At 37.8% G+C, this 24,449-nt stretch overlaps 1 protein-coding gene across 1 annotated transcript; it reads right to left on the bottom strand.

Moving 5' to 3' along the window:
- Nucleotides 1-2,817: 2,817 nt before the first annotated feature.
- On the bottom strand, nt 2,818-20,708 carry LOC118805359 (beta-1,4-mannosyl-glycoprotein 4-beta-N-acetylglucosaminyltransferase-like). The gene is made up of 3 exons (XM_036566105.1): nt 20,597-20,708; nt 4,525-4,795; nt 2,818-4,214 (listed from the first exon to the last, which is right to left on the bottom strand). Exons 1-3 carry the CDS (start codon nt 20,617-20,619, stop codon nt 2,928-2,930), a joined length of 1,581 nt encoding a protein of 526 aa, XP_036421998.1. The 5' UTR covers nt 20,620-20,708; the 3' UTR covers nt 2,818-2,927.
- Nucleotides 20,709-24,449: the final 3,741 nt, after the last annotated feature.

Raw genomic sequence — 24,449 nt, 5'->3', positions numbered from 1 at the left:
ACAGTAAGTAAAATATGAAATCTATCAGTATTTAATTTGTCTGTTCTTTATGTTTGTGTTCCTCACTGAAATTTTAACTCTTCCATCCTTCCAGCTTACAGTTACAGCAGTTACAACAAAAGCTGTTCCCAGAAGAGACACTATTGGGACATTATGTTCCCCTTCAAACAGACACTAATATTCACACAAGCAACTGTTCAAACACACCTCCTCTCTGTGTCAGGTCTGAAAAAATAAACAGGCGTTTGAATAAGAAGACAACGCTATGAGACTGAAAGGATGTGTAGCTGTCAAAAAGCTGTTACTTAGAAAAGGAAATAGACAAAAATGAAAATATTGCTTTACAGCAGCAACATTTGGCATGAGAAGTAAAGTTTTATGGACTGTTGAGTCTAAATTTCTAAGACGGAACTTTGGAAAACCATCCCTATCATTTTCTTTGAACTGAAAGCAAGTCTTCTGAAAAAAAATGGAAGCTGTAATAAAGAAAAAGGGTGGACAGACTACATACTGATTTTGTTGTTATATTTAGTTGCAGAGGCTTCTGTGTAATTTTCTGTTAAATTTATATTTTCAGGTTTTTCTTGACAATGAAAAATAAAGTCAAGTTAAATAAATGAAAGGGTGGTCTCTGACTTTTGATTCTGGTTTGTGCTTTATATATTCAAATTTCAATAAATATTCTCAGGTTTTAATCTTATATATTTGGGTATTTTCAAAATTTCAGAAATTTCATTTCTTTTGTCATTTTCATTTGACAATCATTTAATTCAGTATATAAACTTTACGGCCAAAAGTTTGTGGACACCTGCTCATCCAATGTTACCTCACAAAATCAAAAGTATTAAAAAGGAGTTTGTCCCCCTCTGCTGCAGTAACTGTCTTTACTCTTTGGGGAAGGTTTTACACTCAGTGGTGGATGATTAATTCTGGATCACAAACGCCAATCCAGCTCATCCCAAAGGTATTGGTTGGGGCTTCATCACTCAATAGAATACAGTTCCACTGCTTCACATCCCAAAGTGACCTTAGGCATTCTGTTCTATTGTCAATGCTTTTCTATAAAAACACTATCCAAGCTGTGTGTGCATTTGAGCTCCTGTGTTAGTAGTGACTGCACCTTATTGCAGCTGAATTCACTAATAAGAAGGGGTGTCCACAAACGTTTGGACATATATATATATATATATATATATATATATATATATATATATATATATATATATATATATATATATATATATATGATTTCTTCAATTTTTGCGGTCCTTAAAAGTAAACAAATAAATATGAAACCATAAGCAGTCCAAAAGCAACAGCCAGAAGCCATTTCTTACCTTTTTCTTATTTTTTTAATACTCCAAATATAATACCTATGTCTCTAAACAACACAGGTTTGTGTGTCATTATGCGACAAATCTAAACAAGCCCTTGTAAATAATCGCTGTCCAAAGAAAAACAAGTATCTCCAAAATAGTAACACACTTACCTTTAAATGTAAGTCAATGTAAAGAGATTTTATTCCAAGTGATTTCATTCATGAGGAAATTTTCATACGACGTAAAGGACAGCTGTGTGTGTTGAAATCATGTAGAAAAATAAAAATTGAGATGGTTTTCTCTGGACAGTGATAAAATGTGGTTTCTGACTGCACTGGTTGCTGTTTTCTTGCATTTTGATTTGTTTTAGCGTGCACTCAAACATCAATCTTTTCTGTTCAGAGGCATCTTACATTATTCTGAAATTAGTGCACAATATTGGAAAAACTGTTGTAAACTGATACTTGAGTACCTTGTTACTACTATAGCTTCTGTTGTGATCATTACTGATCTGTTTACAATCATAGGCATACGTTAGAAATTTTTAAAAGCTAGTGAGAACAACTGCTTCTAGCTTTCAATGTGAAACTTCCACAGTAGTTCCCCCTTATAAATATAGTATGCCCCAACCGTGCTACAGATATTTGAAGGTTGAAATCTACCCGTCCAACTTCCATAGCACATTCACATTCTCATAAGGCTGCTGAAGTGACACTACAGTGTTCAGTCACTTTTCCAAGGTGCAGTTCACCAATGAAATCTAAGAGGGAACATTTCCTCTAATGCTAGAGCATGATAACAGTTTTTTTTTCTAGCATTCACTCGGTGTTAGCCATGTTATCATTTTCAAAGGAAAGTTTGGTAACACTTTCTATGAATGTCACATTTGTAAGCATCTATAAACACATTTATAACATGTTATAATGTATTTATAAGGCATTATAAACATGGTTATAAATATTTATAAAAAAAGAATTACACTGAATTACACTTTATAGCCATGTTTATTATACATTATGAACTGTTAATATAATGCATTATAAATAGTGTTAATAACATGTTATAATGTCAGTGCCAAAGAAGTCAGTCCCAGCTTGGAGAGCGTAAAGACAAATACCAAGCTAACGGCTGTGTACATTACCTTTCCCACATTGGGTAAAACACTGATGGCAGCACTAGTTTAAACTCTGACATTTGAAGCCTGTAATGTGCTTTATTATGTATGTTTAAGTGTTTCAGTAAATACTTCAGTAAATACTTCAACTTGAAGCCTCACTCTTAACACTGGAGTAGGCTTTAGTACAGTATGCTTCACTTTACTTAATACAACTTATGAGCTCTTATAATTTGTTATGATCAGTACTTATAACGCATTATGTTAACAATTCATAATGCATAATAAACATGCCTATAATGTGTAATGCATTTTTATAAATTTTTATAGCCATGTTTATAATGCCTTATGAATGCATTATAACATGTTATGAATGTGTTTATAGATGCTTACAAAGGTGACATTCATAGAAAGTGTTACCGTTCTTGCTTTCACCCCCCCCTCCTGGTCAGAAGATGATGTTACATACAGAAATCTGTTTCTGTCTTTCATCCTTACCCTTTTGCGTACGGATTCTCCAGCAAGTAGCGATACCTTTCATAATTGTCCAGCAAATACTTGGGAGCAAACATGTGCTCCCTGGGATTTGTTGGAGGGTAGTGTGGTGTCGAGCCATCAAACCAGCCACCAGTTCGTATTAGCTCCCTGATGTAGCTTAGTTTTCGCTTCTCTGCAAAGTCTCCCCAGCGAGGAAAGTCACCATTTTGTGCAGAAATCAGTTTGTGATGAATTCCTTCTGGTTTGAAACACCACGAACAGTGCCATCCAGCATAGTGAACCGGGCTTCCAATGGACCATGGCATTAATACGTGTCCTGAGGTTTTCTTGAATTGCCTGAATCCTGGCATGCTAAAATATTCCCTCCGTCTCAGCAGAATCCCATCCCCCTTGTAGACCGAAACGAGCATGGCCACGGTGCATCCTGATATCACATCTAGTGTTCCCAGTTGTCTCCAGTAAAATCCATACAAGGACTTCCGCATGTGAATCCCGAATGGTTCCGTCCAGCCATCGTAGAGCTTGAGGAACAGAATCCCCTCTTTTACAGGAATCTCATCCGCATCATCCAGAACAAACACATCGTCCGACCTCAGACCCCGAATCCTTGACAGTCCGTTTTTTGTCAGGAAGGTCCGCAGATAGTCATCTGCGATCCAGCCATTGGCCCGACCGCCCTTGGGGAAGTGGTCAAGGAAAATATAGAGGATTTTGTGCTTGATGTAGTTGAAGGTTCCATTGAGGAGAAGCTGCAGAAATGTAAGTGATTTGGAATCTCCGTAGGCAGTAAAGTTTGACTCACACACCAGGAAGAGATCCACAGCATCTGCAAGTTCATGGAACCGGACATGCAGTAGGTCAAATTCATGATTGATGTTGATGGCATTGATGATTCTACGTGGAAACTTCCTGGGCTTTAGGTGTGACTTGGTACGAAGGTTTGAATGTTGGACCACGGTTGGCACCCCACAGTTAGGGCCATGCCAACCTTGGCGGCAAACACACTCTGCAACCTTCCTACCCGGCTTGACCGTGCGATCTACAAGAACTGTGCTGTTTTTCTTGTGGTGCTCCGGGTTTACCTTTTGACCTTCATTGTCCTTGGTGTAGCTTGGTTTGACTTTACTTGAAGCCATGTCTGTCCCCTCACGGAAGCACAGACCTCCCGTCTCTGTGTGGATGAAATATTGGGTGTGATCATCCTGTAAAATGAATGTTCGTTTGTGAAGTTCCCCATGTGGACCAGTAGGATCAGGTATCACAAAATCTGCCACTTGCTGTTCCTGACACAAGAAAAAAAGATCATAAATATTTGTCTTTCATAATAATAACAACACTCTACACTGAGACATAGAAATAGTACCAGCCAAAAGTAGGCACAAATATGTTTTCACAATCCTAAAGGAATTCATTTCATGTGTGTTATTTTTATGTCATGAAAATAAGGAAGAACATTTAAACTATTCATTTGTCCAAACTTTTGACTGGTACTGTATAAAGAAGCACTGATGACTAAAACTGCCTGCTTTTCTACAGTGACCCTGGTAACACATTCTCTCTTAGGTCTGTGTGTCTTACTGTGATTTTATTTACCCTTTCATCATATGTCTTTTGCCTCACTGCCTTTTCTGCCCCTTTGTGGTTGTTAGTGTTAGAAAAGAAATTGTCGTTGGAGAGCGATGAGGTCAGTGGATCTCCCCAAATGAACCCATGTAAGATGGCCAGGGACTTCAGACTTGACTTGTGGCGGGAGAGCTCTCGCAGAAGAAACTCCTGGTGGAGGGTTTTATAGCAATAGAGGAAAGAGACCACACAAAGTCCAACTGAACAGAACAGAAACAGCTTGTGTTTCCTTTTTTTCATCCTGAGAAAGAGGGAGAGAGAGAGAGAGAGAGAGAGAGAGAGAGACAGAGAGACAGAGTATCCACACCGTCAAAAACAGAGGCAAAATTGCATTGATGAAAAACATCATTTGGTTCATTTAAACTAATGTTTTGCCTTTCTTCATTTTAATCAAAGAACTGACTGAAGAAGTGAATGCCAGTTAAACTGTTTGTCACCACATTAATGCCTTACCAAGCCATGGGTCCCAAAGTATTATTATACACTTTTATTACATACTTCTCCTCCGAGTAGCTCCATTAGTTTGCATTGAAGTCCCTGTAGCTACTGAATAATAAACCTTTGTATGTAATATGCCTGTAGTGTTAAGGGTTTATTCAGTTTATAAGACTAATTGGCAAAATATGACCCATTTTAAAATTAAAGTATTAGCAATGAAAGAATGTTATTATCCCAAATCAGCCAATCAAGACAATCAACATTTTCAATTTTTTTTTTCTTTTTTCAATAATTTCTGGGATTTCCACAAGACAAGACACTTACCTAAATAAATTAAGTCTGCTTTATTTAAAACAGGAACATTACCCTACATTACTCAACTATTTTGAGTTTGCTAATATCATGAATTCAAATGGCATCTGTTGCCATTAGAAGAAGTAGACACAATTTTATTGGCCAGCTTTAAGCTGTTGGTGTAAATCATTTCAATGATTAATCACATACTCAACATACTTAATGGATGAGTTGTTTCAATGAAAGACCATTCAATTTATTTAATACATATATGTATGGTCAGTACATATATCCTATAATTTAATTAGGTGCAGATTAAAGAGCAGCACCAGTAATGGCACACTGTTCTGATTAAATACACATAATATATGGTCAAATAGGTGTTTTATGTAGAGTACTGTGTAAAAAGTCTATCTGATAAATAAAAAAAGGCTACCATTACAATTAATATAAATAAACAATAGATTGAGACTTTACATCTGTCATTGTGTTAGATTAGCCATTTACAAAGCTCTCCTCTATGAAGTCTTGTGTTTACAGTAACTATTCAATACCTAATTTATCTGATCAATCTGTTAAATTAAGTCAGATGTGCTGTTGATGAAATTGAAGAAATCCATGCAATGGCTGGAGTTCACTGAGAAATCAAGAGCCACATTTTGCAATTTTCAAACCAGCATATGTATAATACAGCATAACATATTAATAACTTTAAAAATAAAATATTTTTGTTATGTTGTACTGCATTCATATTTGGTTGGTTTTGTTTTTTTTTGTTTGTTTGTTTGTTTGTTTGTTTTTTCACCTTTGATTTTTATTTCCACAAAAGTTGCTGGACACTGAAAAGGACGTAGAAGCAAGCACAGTGATAGCATGTGAGTTAAGGATTTGGGGATTTGGAGACCTCTCTGGTGGAAATATGTAATTACACACAACATGCAGAAGAACATTTTGTAATGTGGGTTGTGTTTCGGATCCTTTCCCCTTGTGGATGAATCTGATTTTTTCAAGTGCCTGGAAAGAGAATTCAAAGAGAACTCAGTTAAAACTTGGTAGTGTCTTCCAAGGATGTAAGTGAATGATCTACTGTTGTAACTGCACAATGTTTATTTTGCATTTGAGACCTAAACATTGAGTCAGACTTTCTTTTTGAGCCTGTGCATGTAAAGTTGTTATGTAAAGATGTATGATGTGGTTTGAAAAACTCCCACCAAATCCGTCCAAGTACCTCTGACATTTAAATGATTATTTCAGGCTTAACAGGGCAACTCGTAACGGCGCACACACACACCATATTTTTGTGTGTATTTTGTCTCCATACTCAGTAATGCTGCTGTAATTTTAACAAAACTATTACACAGTGCTGCTTTAATAAAAGCACAGTTCAGTGCTTGTGGTTGTTGTATTCTGTCATCTTTAATTTGCCCACAAAACTGTAATTAATCTAGTAATAAAGAATGAACTTAAGTGTCAGAGGCTGCATAGCTTGTTTATTTTACTGTATTTAACCCCTTACATGGCCAAGTTTTATTACACACTTCTATGACATAAGACTTGCTCAACCAGTTTGCAGAGACATCCGTGTTGATACTGAATGATAAGCTTTAGTATGTAATAAGGATTTTAAGGGGTTGAGGTGATCTGTATTTATTCTCATGTGATATGATATTGCTTCTGGCAAAAGCACATGCACTGCCTAGATAAGCAGTGTAGCGTGTTCAACAAATGTCTGGTATATTTTTTCTACAGCAGTTATTTTCTCAGTTTATTCTGATAAAGACTATTCTGAAGGGCAGGGTTAGACTGTTTTGTTCTGTTTTCATGTCTGTACAATAGGAAGAATTATTCAGTTGGGGCTGGGATACGAGTGAGTGCAGACCTGGGCTGATGCCACAGCTGTTAGCTTAAAGCCTTGCTTTCTATACAGCATGGCTGAAACTGACTACAGCCTTTAATAAAGCACAACAACAACACATTGTGCATAAACTAAATCTCTTCCTACTGTGTTATTCTAGAACTATATTTGTTTCGAACAGTCTTGGCTGACTTAAGCACAGTCCTGTGTGTAAGACGTCACTTCCGTGGATGTATGTGTGAGCATGTACTGAATGATTAATAGACTGATGTATTGTAAACACTGTAACTATAAATAAAGCATATTTGAGTTTGACAAGAGAAGGACTGGTCTGCAGAACTATGACAGCAATAAGTGAACCAAAACAAATACACACGCACACAAAGCAAACACTCTTTCAAATTTTATATTATTCAGACCCCTTTACCACTTTGACAATGACGCTGTGTAAAGTTTACACAACTAGCAGAGATTATCCTGCTTTCAGGAGAAAATCTCTTTACCAAAAGCATGTTGTAACTTTTAGAGCATCCAGCTCATTGAAACAAGCGAAAAACATTGCTGAAAGTGCAGATTCTAAACATTCAGTCTATCTCAACTTTGTTTCTAAGTAGAAAATTAGAGATTTTATTAGGACTTGAATTTGATGGAAAGTTGTTGTGTGTACAGTCTTGTTTTGTGGAAAGAAAAATCTTCCTTTTATATTGTTGCCACATTTCACTTTGAAAATAATGGAAGTGCAGACAAATAACTATGTCATTACCTATACCAAGGTCTGTCAAATAATTACAATAACTAATCATAATTAATTATTTTGTACAGGTAATCATAATAATTTGTTCTTACTTGCTCAAGCTTATGCAAATGTTTACGCACCTTAGTAAGTCATTACTTAGTAGATATCACAGCTTGCAAACCCTTTTTGTAGCCGACTAGGAGTCTTTCAGCCCTAGTAGTTATGTATAGTTATAAATTTTTCAGCCCTAGTAGTTATGTATAGCAAATTATGTATCACTTTAATCATAATTTTCTTAATTTTATCAAATTAAGTCCAGAAGTTTAAGTCTTAAAGACGAAAAAACTTACACCATCATTAATGTGTGAAAACTGAAGTCTGACTCAAACCAAGAGTTTAGTGTTTACAGCTTGACACTGATTTTCAGTGGCTATAGTTCAAACCCAACAAAGAACACGAGTCAACAAGCTCACACTTGTATTGCTGAAAATAGCAACTTGGCAATGTAATCACTTTTTCTTGCTCAACTTCGTGCTACAATGACCATGCTAACACAATTTAGCCACTTATCCTATTCTCCCATTATGGTTGGTAAGTTTTGTCCCATAAACAGACAGACAGGATCTCCCAGGGTTTTATACTCATGGGAACTAGCCAACACAACAGCCACTGCAACTTAACAAGTGTTTTCCTCCTGAAGCAAATAATAAATCTTGTGAATAAAACTAGTAAGGCAGCTGAAACAGGCAGCCAAATTCTGTTGAAGTGATTTTAGACTTTCCATTGATCAAAATAAGTGAAGAAAGTCAGACATGCATACGCAAAGCTGTCAACAAATTTAACTAGATTTGACTGGATTCACTTTAATCCAGAGTAGAAATGTGAAAACAGCCTACAATAAACACTTAAACACACATTCAAATGCATACAGGAACACAGTGTACAGAATCAAACTACCTGCAGCTACCTAATGTTTGATTAGACTGTGTTCCTGTTTCCTCTTGGGACATTAAACTGTCTACCACAAAGAGTCTATTCTATACCTTTCTCAGGACATTATGTTACTAACTATGTAATTCATACAGTTTATTGCAAAAGTTTGGGCACACTTAGTCAAATTGCATGATTTTCTAAGTGAAAATAAGTTAAAACATCGTCTACAGAGAACTACTTTCTGCACATTTTAATGCACAGTTACTGTTTATTTGCTGAACTTGCCATATTGGGGGAAAAACAAAAAATGTGGCCTGTGCAAAATGTATGGTACATTTGAATAAATAATAGAATAAATGAAATTGTGCACTGAAATTGTAAGAAAAATAGCATTTTTAAGTATGTTCTCTGAAGAGAATGTGTTTTCAGTTAGAAATCAACAAAACATGTAATTTTCCTAGGGGTGTTCAGACTTTTGCATAGATACACTGACTGTGTTCTCTGTTTTGGCTTTTTATTAAGTTATATTTTTTCAAATATGTTAATCTCAGTAAATAAACATGAATTGTTTGCTAACATTTGCAAATGCCATTTTTAAAGTGTGTTCTCTGTAGAAGATGTTTTTAACTTGTTTTGACTTGTAATGTGTGATGTGACCAGGGTGTTAAAACTTTTGCATACAACTGTATAAAGCATTCACATGAATGAAATAAACTGACCTGTTCAACTTACTGTATTTACAGTACTCTCACAACTGAATTAACATGATCCATCAAATTTTTAATGTATTCTCACGAATTAATGAATCTGAATCTGTGAATAAGATTCTGCTGTAAATGAGAAAAATTTTACTTTTGGGGTGAGGAATGGAAGGCTGGACCTAACAGTGGCTCCTGGTCATTTTAAAGGGAATCCCACTGATTTCAGGATAATTAAAAGATTAAGAATGTAAAAGTCATTCAGAGTGGTTTGATGTGAAACGCTCTGTTCTAGAGAAACTTACTGAGTCAAAATTGTTCACAACAGTGGGGATTAGGTACCAGACATATTTTGGCCTAAAACACATTTTTTTTTTTAAATGGAGGGATTTGTAAAGCAAAATAGCCCACAAAGAATTATTTTTCTCGGATTTATCACTATGTAACCTATGTCAACATTACATATAAAAACTCAACAGATATGTGTAGGTTCACTGGTTGTTTGGTTAGTCAATAAAGTGGCTATTTGCATTGCAGTCATTATGACCCGTGGTTCCTATCCCCTTCACTGTAAATAAATCTGAGTTTATTTCATAATTTATATTACTGAACAAAAACTGTACATTGCAAATGGTGCAATACTGGTGTAGATTAATGTGTCTATTGTGTATATGTGTATATAATTAGAGTCTAATGTGTGTGTCTGATTGACTTTCGCATCCCCTTTACCACTAGAAAGCCCAAGATGGCCATTCTGAAATTTTGAGACGTGATAATTTTGATAATATCAACGCCTATCCCCCGTCTGCTAATTCCTGACCTTTACTAAATTAGTGCATAATTTAGTATGACATTTTTATGAGATCAGTATTGAAAAGCTCAAAAACGCTCTGAATGTTTCTATCTCATAAGACCATTAGTGGTTATTTTGATCTTGTACAATACACTATGTTTCTTGTCCATGAGCGAGCCGGCTCTCCACAAATCAGGCGTTATTTTAGCAGCAGTTATTCTGTAACCTACTCAGCTTGTCTAAATTACCTCACAAAATATCTGCAAGGTATTGATAACAGTTTACAAAGTACAATCCAGAATAAAACAGCAGCAATATAATAGAACAGATTATAAAGCTTTGGCTGGCTGCAAATATAAGTTGACCTTGGTGCTGTATCTAGACAACAATGAGACTTGAACACTTTAGCAGTGACTAGGAGAGTGGAGTACTGAATATAGTTAAACTGCATGTGAGGAAGGCGAGAAACGTCACTTTTTAGAAGAACAGTAGCAGCCCTACGTTCACTTTATTACATAGTGTAACCTCAGCCCACACGACATGCAGGATGATCTGTTATGAATTTTATTTAATTATATAATACGCAACTATTCTAAAAGATTTAAGTAATAGCCATTTGTTAGTTTTATGAGTTTGAAGTTCATTGTTGATATGATATTTTGGTAACACTTTCTATGAATGTCACGTTTGTAAGCATCTATAAACACATTTAAAACATGTTATAATGTATTCATAAGGCATTATAAACATGGTTATAAACATTTATAAAAATGAATTACACTGAATTACACTTTATAGCCATGTTTATTATACATTATGAATTGTTAATATAATGCATTATAAATAGTGTTAATAACATGTCATAATGTCAGTGCCAAAGAAGTCAGGTGCAGCTTGGAGAGCGTAAAGACAAATACCAAGCTAACGGTGGTGTACATTGACTTTCCCACAATGGGTAAAACACTGAGGGCAGCACTAGTTTAAACTCTGACATTTGAAGCCTGTAATGTGCTTTATTATGTATGTTTTAGTGTTTCAGTAAATCCTTCAGTGAATACTTCAACTTGAAGCCTCACTCTTAACACTGGAGGAGGCTTTAGTACAGTATGCTTCACTTAGAGTGGACAAATATGACTTATGAGCTCTTATAATTTGTTATGATCAGTACTTATAACGCATTATGTTAACAATTCATAATGCATAATAAACATGGCTATAACATATAATGCATTTTTATAAATATTTATAGCTATGTTTATAATGTCTTATGAATGCATTATAACATGTTATGAATGTGTTTATAGATGCTTACAAAGGTGACATTCATAGAAAGTGTTACCGTAAAAACAAATACCAGGCTAACGGTGGTGTACATTACCTTTCCCACATTGGGTAAAGCACTGATGGCAGCACTAGTTTAAAATCTGACATTTGAAGCCTGTAATGTGCTTTACTGTCAAGCAGTTAACATGACTTCTATGGCTTTTCTAGTAGTCATGGAGCTCTGGCCTTTCTAGTGTTAAGGAATGGAGATTAGGTTTAGTTCCACAGAATATCTGTCACTCTGATATCCCCATTGAATAGAGCATGAAAGATAATCCAAAGAGATCACACTTTTCTTTCTTCTGGCTGTTTGCTTAAGGAGGAGCCCGTCTCGGGCTTATATGGCGTAGAGACAAAAGAATAAAAGGGAGGTGCTGTCCCATCTGTGCTAAAGGTGGGACAATAAGGAGGAGCTGTGTTTGTACATCACATGTGACCATGTGTACATTGCTGAAAGTCCACTGAACACTTAGATGATTGTTCTGCTCCAGCTGACTTGATTTATCTCCAACAAACACTCAAGTGAAGTCAACTGTGTCAGAAAATTTGCAGAGCTGCTGCCCTCCAATTGTGTGGGTAGCTTCAGGAAGAAGAAGGAGTAGAAAAAGGAGACCCTAGATGTCTGAAGTTATTACTGTCAAGTTGCAAAAATGTTCATTTATAAGAAGGGTTATTACTGGGGCACAGGTATCAACAGCTTCAGTCACAAAGGCTGTTCAAATAGCTAGCTAGAGTGTCTAAAGCAACATCTGCATTATATGAGAAAGACACTGGTAAGTAGCGTCGGAAACTGTGGTTTAACACACCCTTCAATAAGCGTGATGCTTGTACATTAGTGTGATATGTAAGGAAAAACAGAAGAGCAGCTGTTTCTCATGTGACTGAGCATCTCAATGCAGGACATGATCAGACTATGTTAGTAAGAACAGTTGGTCCACAACTACTTACAGAGGAATATTAGAGCTGCAGTGGAACACCCATCATTATAAAGACAAATGCACATGAGTTCAGTGGTGCAACAAGTAGGGATGTGTAAAGAGTGTTTTGGTCAGATGAGTCACCCTTGTGGGCCAGTGCATATATAGGATATACAAAGACAATGAAACAGGCCTGAATAGCCCTACAGTGAAGGGATCCAGTGGCTCTGTTATGCTGTAGGGGCATTTTGCTGGCATGGTTTGAGTCCACTTGTTGTATTAGAGGGAATGTTCACTGCAATTCAGTACCAAGTTATTCTGACTAATACACCTCTATCCTATGATGAAACAATTCTATCCTGAAAGGGTGTGGTCTCTTACAGCATGCTAGGGCATTATGGGTCATAGAATGGTTTGCAGAGTTTAAAACTGATGTCAATCATATGCTATGGTCTTCACAGTCACCAGATCTCAACCCACTTAAACATGTATGGGAGATTTTGGACTGACAAGTTAGATGGTGCTCTCCATCACCATCATCAAAAGAGCAAATGAGGTAATATCTTTTAGAAGAGTGGTGTTCCATCCCTCCAGTACAGTTTCAGAGACAAAGTTTATGCCAAGGAGCACTGCAGATGTTCTGCAGCCTCGTTGTGGCCCAACGTCTTACTAGTTTTTTCTTTAAGTTGCCCCAAAGTGTCTTAATGTAAATAGCAAATGAATGTCATTGTGGTTCTGATTATGGAATGCCCAGTGCCAGGAGTACTGACCACAACTAAGTGCATTGCTTTCAAGTGGACCGGTTTTCTGGTTTACACTCAGTCTCAAAGACAGCCTTCATTTTTAGCACACACTGATCTGGGAAGTGTCTTACTTTTGCTAGTCCTAATGACTCGAAACCACACAACACAAACAGCTCAGGCAATAGATTTCTTTCAAAGCCTTTCCGATGCTCATGTTTCACTGATGCATGATTGACCTTTCAGGCTTTTTCTTGCTCAACCAAAGAAGGGCCACCAGCAAGAGGCCAAGAAAGCTGATCGGCAGCACTCAAGTGTTATAAGAGGAAAAGTCCATGACCATTTTAGAGTGTTTTTAAAACTGACATATGATCTGATTTAACTGGTTTGATGATTTGCCTCACAGTTACTTTAAAACTATGCAGGGAAATCACTCTTCTTTTGTTGTGTGCATAGTGTTATTCACTCTGAACTTGTTTTTGACTACATATGCAAAATAACTATTTCATAGGGTTGTGTAGGCTAGAATACTGTTGGCAATAAAGCGTGGTTAAGTGCTAAATTTACTCAATATTTCACTTAGCCCATATGTAGTCAGTAAAGACACACTTGTAGACAAATTGTGCTTCTTCAGATAAGAACTGGAGCTACAAGGCTAACATTGCCAACAAACACTATAATTCATTAGTCATCCAAATAATATCTGTAAAAATACATCTCTAAAACTTCTCTTGACCCACTCAAATCCCATCCAGGTCTTCATTAAGGTTGCACTGGATGGCTGATGTGGTTTAGGACACAGTATGACTTTCAGACAATGCCTGGGCTGGTATTCACAAAGCAGAGGTCAGTCTCTGAGATCAAATGGAGATCAGATTTCTCTTTATTTATGACAGTTGTTGTGACTAATACTGACTCTAGATCAGCGCTCCTACTCTTGATACAGACCCTGTTGTCTAAATGAGCTGCCCACAGTGTTCTGCTACATCGGGACGTTTTGTTGCTGACACTGCAGATATGACAGGTTTTTATGTTCCACTTTCAAATTCACATTGTCCGCACTGCAGACAATGTGGACCATTTGTTTTGGAATGTGTATCGCTGCCGCAGGTTGTGCATGATGTCCGTTTAGAGCCCAGTTAACAAAGGATCAGAATGGGATCGAGCTCAGTTTAGCCTATACATGATTCCTTAAAATATGCCAGGATATTTCAGGAATGACTGTAACATAATATTTTCAAAAATATTGTCCACTCTTGCGGTCTCTTGTCCCCACCCTAGTGGCTGGCCCCTGAAAACATTTACCCCCACTCACTGCCCACCACTGGCAGCCCTGTTGAGAGGGCACTTAAGTATTGGGCACAATGGGGCCTTTTTCCTTCCTCCTCTCACTTCTCAAATGTCTCAGCCTGCACAAAAGCTCTCTTCTACCAAAACTCACACACATACACACACACCACACCCCTGAACCATCCTGCTGTCTTCCTTTTGTAGCACCAGTTTGTTTATTGTGCAGATAGAGATCAGCAGTAAGCCAAGGTAATAGATCATCTCTCTTGTAGCAGATCATCTCTATCTCTCTTTTTCTCTCTCTACAACTCACACACACACAAACACACTCAACAGTATAATGGACTGGGTGGGAATTGTGCTATAGATGGGTGGTGCAGCATCTCACATATTCTGCATAGAGTCAACGTCATACATACACCCAAAACAACAATAGACCATAGAGGTAGACCAGCCCATGCCAACCTGTAATAGCTTTATGTTTTAGCCAAGGCTGTTGCATTCCAGAAATTCATTTCAGAGTCTGATTCTGATTCCAAGTGAAGGGAATCTTAAGAAGTCTTCAGTAATCTTAGGGAGTCAATTGTAAAAGATGATTTCATACAATTCTCGCTTCCAAAAATCAAGATATGAGTCCCTTTAATATATGGCGCATGGCTGTAATCACTGCCCAGTTACAGCCCTCTGCTGAACTTGGAGGGTGTAGCTATAACAACTGTCCAGTCACAGCCCTCTGCTGAACTTGGGGGGTGTAGCTGTAACAAGTGTCCAATCATAGCCCTCTGCTGAACATGGGGATGTAAGTGTAATCACTGTCCAGTTACAACCCACTGCTAAATTTGGGGTATAGCTGTAATTATTGTCCAATTAAAGCCCACTGCTAAACTAAGGGGCGTGGCTATAACATTATATTGGAACAATATAATCCAGTTTTAAGTTACTGAAGAAAAATAATGTTATTTATCTATTGCATTTCATATTCTTTTACAGTTGGTTTAGGAACTGGCACTGAATCATCTCCACTTTAAGCACTTGGTCAAATTTATTGCCAATGAGTATTCTCTGGAAATTCTAGAGTTAGGATTAGGGTTTGGGTTAAAGTTACGGTTAGGGTCCCCAGCCCCCAAGTCTGAGTAAAGTTGCTCTAACACTAAATGCGAAAAAAAAAAATCACTAGACAATTCCACAGGCATGGATTTTCACTGCACAGAGCTTAGCGGCAGAGGTATGGGGTCATATAAAGGTCAGATGTTTTCATATGCTCACACAGCTACTGGTGAGAAAGCAGCTTTCTACAGACATGAATGGCAAGCTCAGTACGTAATGTATTCAGTGTAAAAAGCAGCTTGATAATGGTTGAGCCCTTATCTTCCTCTATGTCTCTCATTGTATTCCTATGGGGCTCGGATTATTATTAACTAGCAATAAGCTTCTGAATGAACTACAGTAAAGCTGGTCTTTTATTATTAAATGATGAAACCTGATCAAACTCAAACTCAAAACCATGAGGTAGCCCGGCCAGTTGGCTATGATATCAGTTTGACTATGTTTGTTTACATTAAGCATCTCAGTGTTAGCTAACTGAGATTATTATCTGCCTTACAGTCAAACACACTGAGAGTAACGCACTGAATTTAGTTGATTATAAATGTACAGGGTAGCAGTAGCACATGCTGAACAGGGATGCCAACTTTTCTTGGATGACAGACTCCTCCACGATGCTACCCTGCATGCAGTCATTAGAGCACAGGGGGTTCCATCCAATCATGATGTAGTTACCTTTATTTATTTAGATCATGTCATATATAACCAACTAGGGTCTGACAGGGAATTCCCAGTTGATGGAATTCCAAGTTGATGAGGCGTTTTCTTTGATTTTCCTAGTCCGAGCTGAAAATTTCCAAGTTACAAATTTTAGCCAAAACTGTGGTACTCCTCAGGATTTTTTCCCATAATATGTCACAAATTCCTTTTTTTTTTATTTTTCCCCAATTTGCTCCCAAATTTAGTTGCATCCAATTACACCCATTAGTTAGACTCCCCCAATCACACAATACCACTAGCGCTAGGAGGGTGAAGGCTAGCACAGGCTTCCTCTGAGACCTGTGAAGCCGGCCACTGCATCTTTTCAAACTGCCGCTAACGCTGGACAGCTCTGAGGAAAGTGTCAACTGCCAGTTCCATTGCGTCAGCTAACAGACAACTACACTGACAACTACAAAAAATGAGCCAAGCCCAAAATGGCGAAACATTAAGCTTTTAATGTTCTTAACCACAATTTTATTAAACAAATAGATAAAGGAACTTAGTACAGGATAGCCTTTCCCTTTGATGTCCTCAAATGTTGAAGTCTTGTAAGAAAACTTGCAGACAGCCTTTTATAGGAAAAATAGTCAATAACGTTCCTCTCAGCATTAATAGCCTCAAACAGCTGAAAAACATTGCCAAGCTATGAGACCAAACATTCTCTATAGGGTATAAATCTGGCCAAAACCATCAGTAAATAGCACTACATTTTGGGCTTGGCTCATTTTCTTTTTGCACAGGAGTGGTTAACACTCACAGCTCATATCACCACAATAAATAACTAGGAAGGCTCACTACAGCTGATAACGTGTCTCATAGTCACTGTCAGGTCTTTCTTATTTCGAGCCTGGGGGTTACATTCCTCCTTAACATTGAGAGATTGTTGTCATTGTTTATTGTTTCCAATGAAAAACCATATTGTGTAAGAGAGAAACAGAAGTGCATGAGCTGCCGAATCATGCATCAGTTTCTCTGGTTCAGCAGGCACCGCCTCGCCAGCCTCAACTCTTCACACTTGTTCCTTAGTTTGTTTCCAGGTTCTTACTTGAAGGGGCTGCATTACTTTCTTTTCAAAATTCTGTTGCTAGCAAGAAGCAGCATTGTGAGAACGTTTCCAGAAAGGTGGCATGTGAGGTTTTGGTATGACAGTTATGTTTGTAATAGCTTTAGCAGTTCTGCATGTAAAGTAGTCATACCAATAAAGCTTATTGCATTAGAATTAGAGAGAGATAGTGGGACAGAGAGAGATAGTGGGGCACAAAGAGAGGGTGAGAGAGAGGATTATATACAGAGAGAGAGTGCACAGCGTATATGTGGTGTTAAAATAGAGCTAATAGACCTAATAGAGGTTCAAACATTTTGGCATATGCAGGTCTATACGTTGTATGCACCCCTGGTCAATTTACATACATGAAAATAACACATCCTGTACAGAGAACACACTTAAATATGGAACCTTTCTGCAAATTTTAGTGCACAATTCATTTAAAATATTGAAAAATGCCTCATTTTATAAGTTTTTCCCCCATTCATCCATCATCTAAACCACTTATCCTTCTGGGTCACGGTGGGGTGCTGGAGCCTATCCCAGCTGTCATTGGGCGGAAGGCAGGATACACCCTGGACAGGTCGCCAGTCCATCACAGGGCAGACAGACAGACATACACATTCACACCTAGGGGCAATTTAGCATGTCCAATCGGCCTGACTGCATGCTTTTGGACTGCGGGAGGAAACCCACGCAGACACAGGGAGAACATGCAAACTCCACACAGAAACAACCCTGGTCACCCGGCCGGGAATCGAACCCAGGCCCTTCTTGCTGTGAGGCGACAGCGGTACCCACTGCGCCACCGTGCCGCCCAAATTTTTCCCCAATATGTTAAATTCAACAAACAGTAATTGTGTATTAAAATGTGCAGAAGTGTGTTCTTTGTAGAGGATGTGTTAACTTAGTTTCACATAGAAAACTGCCAAAACATGTAATTTGACTGGTGACACCAAAACTTTTGTTCACACTGATTTAGCATGTTTTGGCAGCTCACTATCTTTCATGGCTTATTGCTCAAGAATATCACAAGACAAAGATAAAACAAGTCATACAAAACCAGGCCAGAGTACACCATGATTCACAGCGCTTATTGGATATTTTCCCAGTTGTTGTTGCCAAAGGTACACCATGAAATCTGTCCAATCAGTTGTGATTTTTTGTCCATATAATGTTTGTTTACATCTTTTGGTTCTATGTCAAATACAGTAGCATTCATTGATCTCATTTCCAGTCAAAATGGCTGTTAAGCACAAGTTATTTATTTTTCAGTGTCAGAAAAAGAAACAAAAACTAAAGAAACAGAAAATTAAACAGAAGCTCAACAACTAAATATGACATCATGTTTTTCATCATTTATTGTGTCCACTCTTTAACTTCATTACAGCTTCCATTCTTTTCAGGAGGCTTGCTTTCAGCTTGTCAGAGAAATCTGCAGGGATATTTTTCCACACTGCCAAAGTTCAGTCTTAGAAGTTGGTTGCATTTTGTGCATTTTATTAAACACATTCATTGATGTTGAGGTCTAGACTCTAGGGTGGTCACTCCTTGGTTCTAAAAACACCAGCAGCCTTTAGGTCTGATTCACAAATGTTTTTCTTTTTTGTCTATTTCTGTTACTCAGTAAGGGCTTCTTGACAGCTACATATCCTTTCAAATCCATAGTGTTGAGTTGTCTTCCCAGACAGACGGACAGAAACACCTATTTTTTCAGATTTTCTCCTACTTCTCAAAGCCCTGAGTACTGTTTATCTGATGGTGAGAGGTTTGGTGGTCTACCAGGTCTTGCATGGTTGTTAGGAGTCCCATTTTCTCTATATCTTGTATTCATTTTCTGAACTAGTTTTGGAAACACTTGAACTTTCCCCTTTCCTTTTGTAAGTGGATTGTCATTTCTTTTTTTGTATTTGTTCCCCAAAATTCTCTCCAATTTAGTCATATCCAATTCCACCACTAGTTAGGACTCCCCCACTCACCACCACCAACGCTTGAAGGGTGAAGGCTAGCACAGGCTTCCTCCAAGACCTGTGAAGCCAGCCATCGCATCTTTTCGAACTGCTGCTAATGCAACTTGCTTGGAGGAAAGTGCGCCTGCGCTGACTAGCCATCCTACCCATGCAAACAGCAAGGCTATACATCTTTGGCTTTTATTTTTGCAAAATGTGCAAATGATGCATCCTGAGGAAGTGCTAACCCACTATGAAGCCTGATAAAGCCTCTGAACACAAACATAGAGAAGGAAAGTGAAAAAGAGAGAGAGAGAGAGAGAGAGAGTGTATAGGCACCCCTGGTCATGACATGTTTGTTGATTTTCTGAGTGAAAATAAGTAAACAGTCTCTTTGGGGAGCGCACTTTTAATTCACACTTACTAAATTGCATAGAAAGACATAAAATGTGGCATCTTTTATTAATAATAAGTTTATTACAACTTAGCAAATAAATAAAAAGTGTTTCCACAAAAACGTCCTATTTATGTTTGTCCCCTGTGAAATGTGAAATTGAATAAAGGAAGGGATTATTTTTACTCAGAAAGGAAAGGGAATGAAAAATCAGCGAAACATGTCATCAGAGCAGAGTTGTTCATACTCAATTTATGAAAAAATATTCAAAGATATAAAGAAAATGGGACCCCTAACAACAATGCAAGGCCTGTTAGACCACCAAACTGTCATCTGAAAAAAGGTGCTTCCACAGGTTTTTCTGTCCATCCTTCCACTCAGCACTGTGAGTCTGAAAGGCAGCTGTCAAGAAGCCCTTACTGAGAAAAGTCAATAAGAAGAGATCGTATAAAAAACTGTTGATGTTCTCAGAATGATGGACTGACCTCACCATTGTGACACTGTGAGAAGCAGGAAAGGTAACCAACTTCTAAAACGGTTAGCAACAGAGTGAGCGAGCAAAAGAGAGACATAGAGAGGTTGTGACAGAATGATAGAGACTGAAGAGAAATAGAGAGTGCAATAAAGAGAGAGAAAGAGAGAGAATGATAGAGTGAGAGAGACAGAGAGAGAGGAGTGAAACAGAGCAATATTGAAAATGATAGAGAGAGAATGAGAGAGAGAGAGAGCAGCATACATAGAGAGAGAACCACAGAGAGAGAAAGGGAGAGAGAGAGAGTAAGAGAATGAACAAAAGAGATTGTGAGAAAGACTCTTTCTTTCTGCTCCTACCTGCACAGGCTGGTCCTCCCCATGATCTCTCAGCTCCCCTGCGCAGGAAACACTTGCGGTTTGTTGAACACTCTGCATAGCCTTCTGAAACACACTCTCACACACCCGCTGGCACAGACACTAAGACTAGAGTGAGTCACACACACGTTGGTACTATATGGGAGGAGCAGAGTTGCGGACACACCTGTTACTGACCCCTCCTCTCACTCTCTGTGTCCTGAACTCAGTTCCGTTCAACTGCATCATCACAAAAAACTGATCATCAAGAATTTATTTGAGAGTGGAAAAGAACCAGTTTAACAAATTAGAACAATTCTCATTCTCTCAGTCGCATAACAGACACCAGGGGCGTTTCTAGACTACTTGTTGTACTGGAATACACACAGAATTACGAGGGGCACAGCTGTAACCGCTCTGCTTACCAATCAGTTGTAGGGGTATAACTGTGGTATCTGGCAAAAAGCATGTTAAACACTAAATAGGTTAAGTAAACTAGTACTAAAGTAGGTGTTACTCTGCCATGGATGAGAAATTAAGAACAAGCTAACTTTTAATTAATTTTAATTAGTAATAGGCTCCCTTCTCTTTTCCTCCCTGTTGCATTCTCTCATTCTCCTCCCAATTCTGTTCCTCTTATCCCTCCTTCTCAATGCTCTGACTGCTCTCTAACCTCATGAGAAAAGGTTCATTTATTGTTTTTATTGTATACATTTAATTTTATTTTATTTTAATTTAACATGTATACGAAATAATTTGTTGGCAGCAAAAACCAAATACATTTTTTTTGTCTTGCATCATCAGTTCATGCAAACTTGATAACACAATCTTGCAGAATGAGTCATTTACTGACGTGCTGGCTACACAGTGACATGTAGTGAAATGTAGTGCTACTTGGTGCAGAAAGTGAGTGAACATTTTAAATGTATTGTAGTGTTTAATGCTTGGAAAGAAACACACAGCTTATGCAAACGTTATTGTGCTTTATTAAAGGCCATGGTTGGCTCCAGCCATGCCGTACAGAAAGCAAGGCTTTAGGCTAACAGCTAGCTCTAGCATTAGCTCAGGTCTGCACTCTCGCATTTCTGAGCGCTGACTGTTGCATAGCTGACTTTCTTTTTAATATTTATTTTAAATATATATGTTCATTGCTCCATGCAAAATCCTGAAGGAAATTGGCTCTGACTGAAAGTGTTAGCCGCTCAAGCTTTTGGAAAGATCCTGGGGCATTATGAGTGATGAAGTGCCAGTAGCGAATTCACGTGGCATATCCTATAGTTCTGCTCAGCAATCCAGGATAAAATAAAAAGCTTTATGGCTGTCTTATTGATGTTTTACCGCTGTGGTTTTAGAGTGACACAGCAACATTTGACTGGGGCATGTGCCTCAGTAAATTAGTTGTGATGATGCCCCTGCAGAGACCTATTATTTATTTAATTTCCAGTGAAAGTTTGAACACTGTTGATGCCAGCCATCCTGAACCGGGAGCCCAGAAACAAATCTGATTGTGTGATGCAAGAGTCCCACTTGGTACAGAAAGTGAGTGAACATTTTAAATGTATTGTAGTGTTTAATGCTAGGAAAGAAACACACAGTTTATGCAAAAGTTGTTGTGCTGTATTAAAGGCTGTGGTTAGCTCCAGCCACACTGTACAGAAAGCAAGGCTCTAGACTAACAGCTAGCTCTAGCATTAGCTCAGGTCTGCACTCTCTCTGCATTTGCTCTGATTGACAAGTTCTTCCTGATGTACAGGCGCAAACACAGTGAGCAGGCTAACCCTGACCTTCAGAATAAACCTAACGAATAACTATACCAAGGCCACTTTCCAAAAGTACTCACCCTTAAGGACCACAAAGCTCAATATACTATATATGTTGTTTACACAACTGAGATGCAGCGCTGAATACGTGAATTAGTACAACTTTAAACTCAGCTAAGAAGCTGGAGTTGGGTGAACTCTGGTGTCCTCAGATTGAGTTTACTTGTAATTAGACATAGTGTAATAAACTGACATAACTTTAAGTTAAGCTGGCTTTTCATTTTTTTTACTGTGTGAAGTTCATAATGCCTCTAAAACCTCCATCACAGAGAGTCATAACATGAAATGTTATGAATACACTGCTAGATGGCTAATACGTTGTTTACCCAAAAAAGTTTTTTTTTTTTTTTATAATATTAATAATAATACACATATGATGGAGAGGTACATGCAGGACTTTATAGGGCAAAATAGTCCCAGATAAAACTTTTTTCACATTTACCACTATTTTACCTGTCAACATTACATAAAAACAGCCAGACACATGTAGGTTAACTGGTCATTTTGGATAGAAAAGTGTATATTTGTGTTATATATTAGACATTGTGAGTGCTGGTTCCCATCTCTACCACTGTAAAAAAAATCAGAGCTGGTAATCTTCTCTGTAATGCAACACTTCATATCAAACCACTCTGAATGACTGATTTTTTTTAATTCTCAACAACTTAATTATGTAGAAATTCTGAAAAATTGGTGAACATTTTCAATTTTTCTCAGCATTTCTCATTATCTCACAACCATAATAATAAGCCATAATGCAGACATAGAAAGACAATCTAACCACAAAGTAGAACCAACGAAAGATCTGAAAGGTTAAGCCTCTAAATTGCTTCCATTTGAATAAACAAATCATCTGTGCTGGTGCATGAGGAACAAACCCAGTGCTACATCTCTTCAGGTGGGTGGCTGTATTCTGCATACTGCAGCTAGAGATATAAACTGGTCAGGTTGGACACATGCACACTGACTGGATTCATATCTCTTTTACAGCCAAAGAGGTAATAAAAAGTCCAGGCTTCTAGACCTGAACTTTGATCTTGTGTGTCAGTAAAAAACGGACTACGTCCACATGAGAAACACCAGATCATTAGTAGTGTCTTAAAATGGCGTACAGAGTTACCTGTGTGCTGTACAGTTGTTCGGTTGTTGTTGTTGTTGTTTATCAAGAGAAAGGTCTGCAGTCAGTTGGCCAGTTGCTAAACTAAACTAGATGAAATCTTCAGATTTACTGTGTAAATATGTTGGTTGACATTTAGGCCTAATGTCAAAATGCTACAAACCAAATTCAAACCAGCTAGTAAAAACAGAAAGCAATGATTAGTAAATTCGGTTTGCCCTGTTTTAAATTGAAAACAGTGTGACACAATATTGTGGAACTGACTTTGAAGAAGAACAAGGGAGTGCCATGTTTTTGCTCAGTGAAAATGCTCTTTCATTGAACAAAGAAGAAACAGCGAGAATAGTAGGGAAGGTCACCTCTAGCAACATTTTGCATACCATGCCCCTTTAGCTCCTCTTGAAATGCGGAACATGTGGTGGACAGCACAATATGTTATGTTTTACTTCATGAACCTCACTGCTTTTTATGAATACATGCTTATTCCATATTTAATTCTTGCAATACATTCCAAAAAAAGCTAGAGGGGATCATGTTTAGTACTGTGTTACATCACTTTAAACAACACTTCAGCAACACTTCATAATCATTTGAAGACTGAAGACACAAACTGATCCAGTTTTCAAAGCAGATTTTTTTTCTGTTAAACAAGTCTTCAGATGTGCAATAATACAAGTCAAATTGTTTCATTTTCAGTAGAAGACAGGTCTAGACATCAGGAAGGTCAGTCAGGCACCTGCACTCTAATTGAGCAGCCATGCCGTTGTAATATATGTAGGATTTAGCTTGGTATGGTCATGGTAAAATCATGGACATGGACGTCACTGAAAAAAACGTCATCTAGAAGGCAGAATTTGTTGCTCAAAATGTGTTCAGCATTAATGGTGGCTTCATATATATGCAAGTTGCTCAGTAATAC

Source organism: Colossoma macropomum, unplaced genomic scaffold (assembly GCF_904425465.1).
Source record: "Colossoma macropomum unplaced genomic scaffold, Colossoma_macropomum, whole genome shotgun sequence".
NCBI lineage: Eukaryota > Metazoa > Chordata > Actinopteri > Characiformes > Serrasalmidae > Colossoma > Colossoma macropomum.
Note: the sequence above shows the minus strand (reverse complement) of the source record. Positions and strands in the feature narration are given on the sequence as shown.

What these genes read in the sequence shown, in the direction of transcription:
- LOC118805359 (XM_036566105.1), bottom strand. Translation starts at nt 20,619, where the DNA reads ATGGGGAGGACCAGCCTGTGCAG. An exon ending in GGGAGGACCAGCCTGTGCAG is followed by an intron (nt 4,796 to 20,596) that starts GTAGGAGCAGAA and finishes CCTCTTTCTCAG; the next exon opens with GATGAAAAAAAGGAAACACA. An exon ending in AAAAGACATATGATGAAAGG is followed by an intron (nt 4,215 to 4,524) that starts GTAAATAAAATC and finishes TTCTTGTGTCAG; the next exon opens with GAACAGCAAGTGGCAGATTT.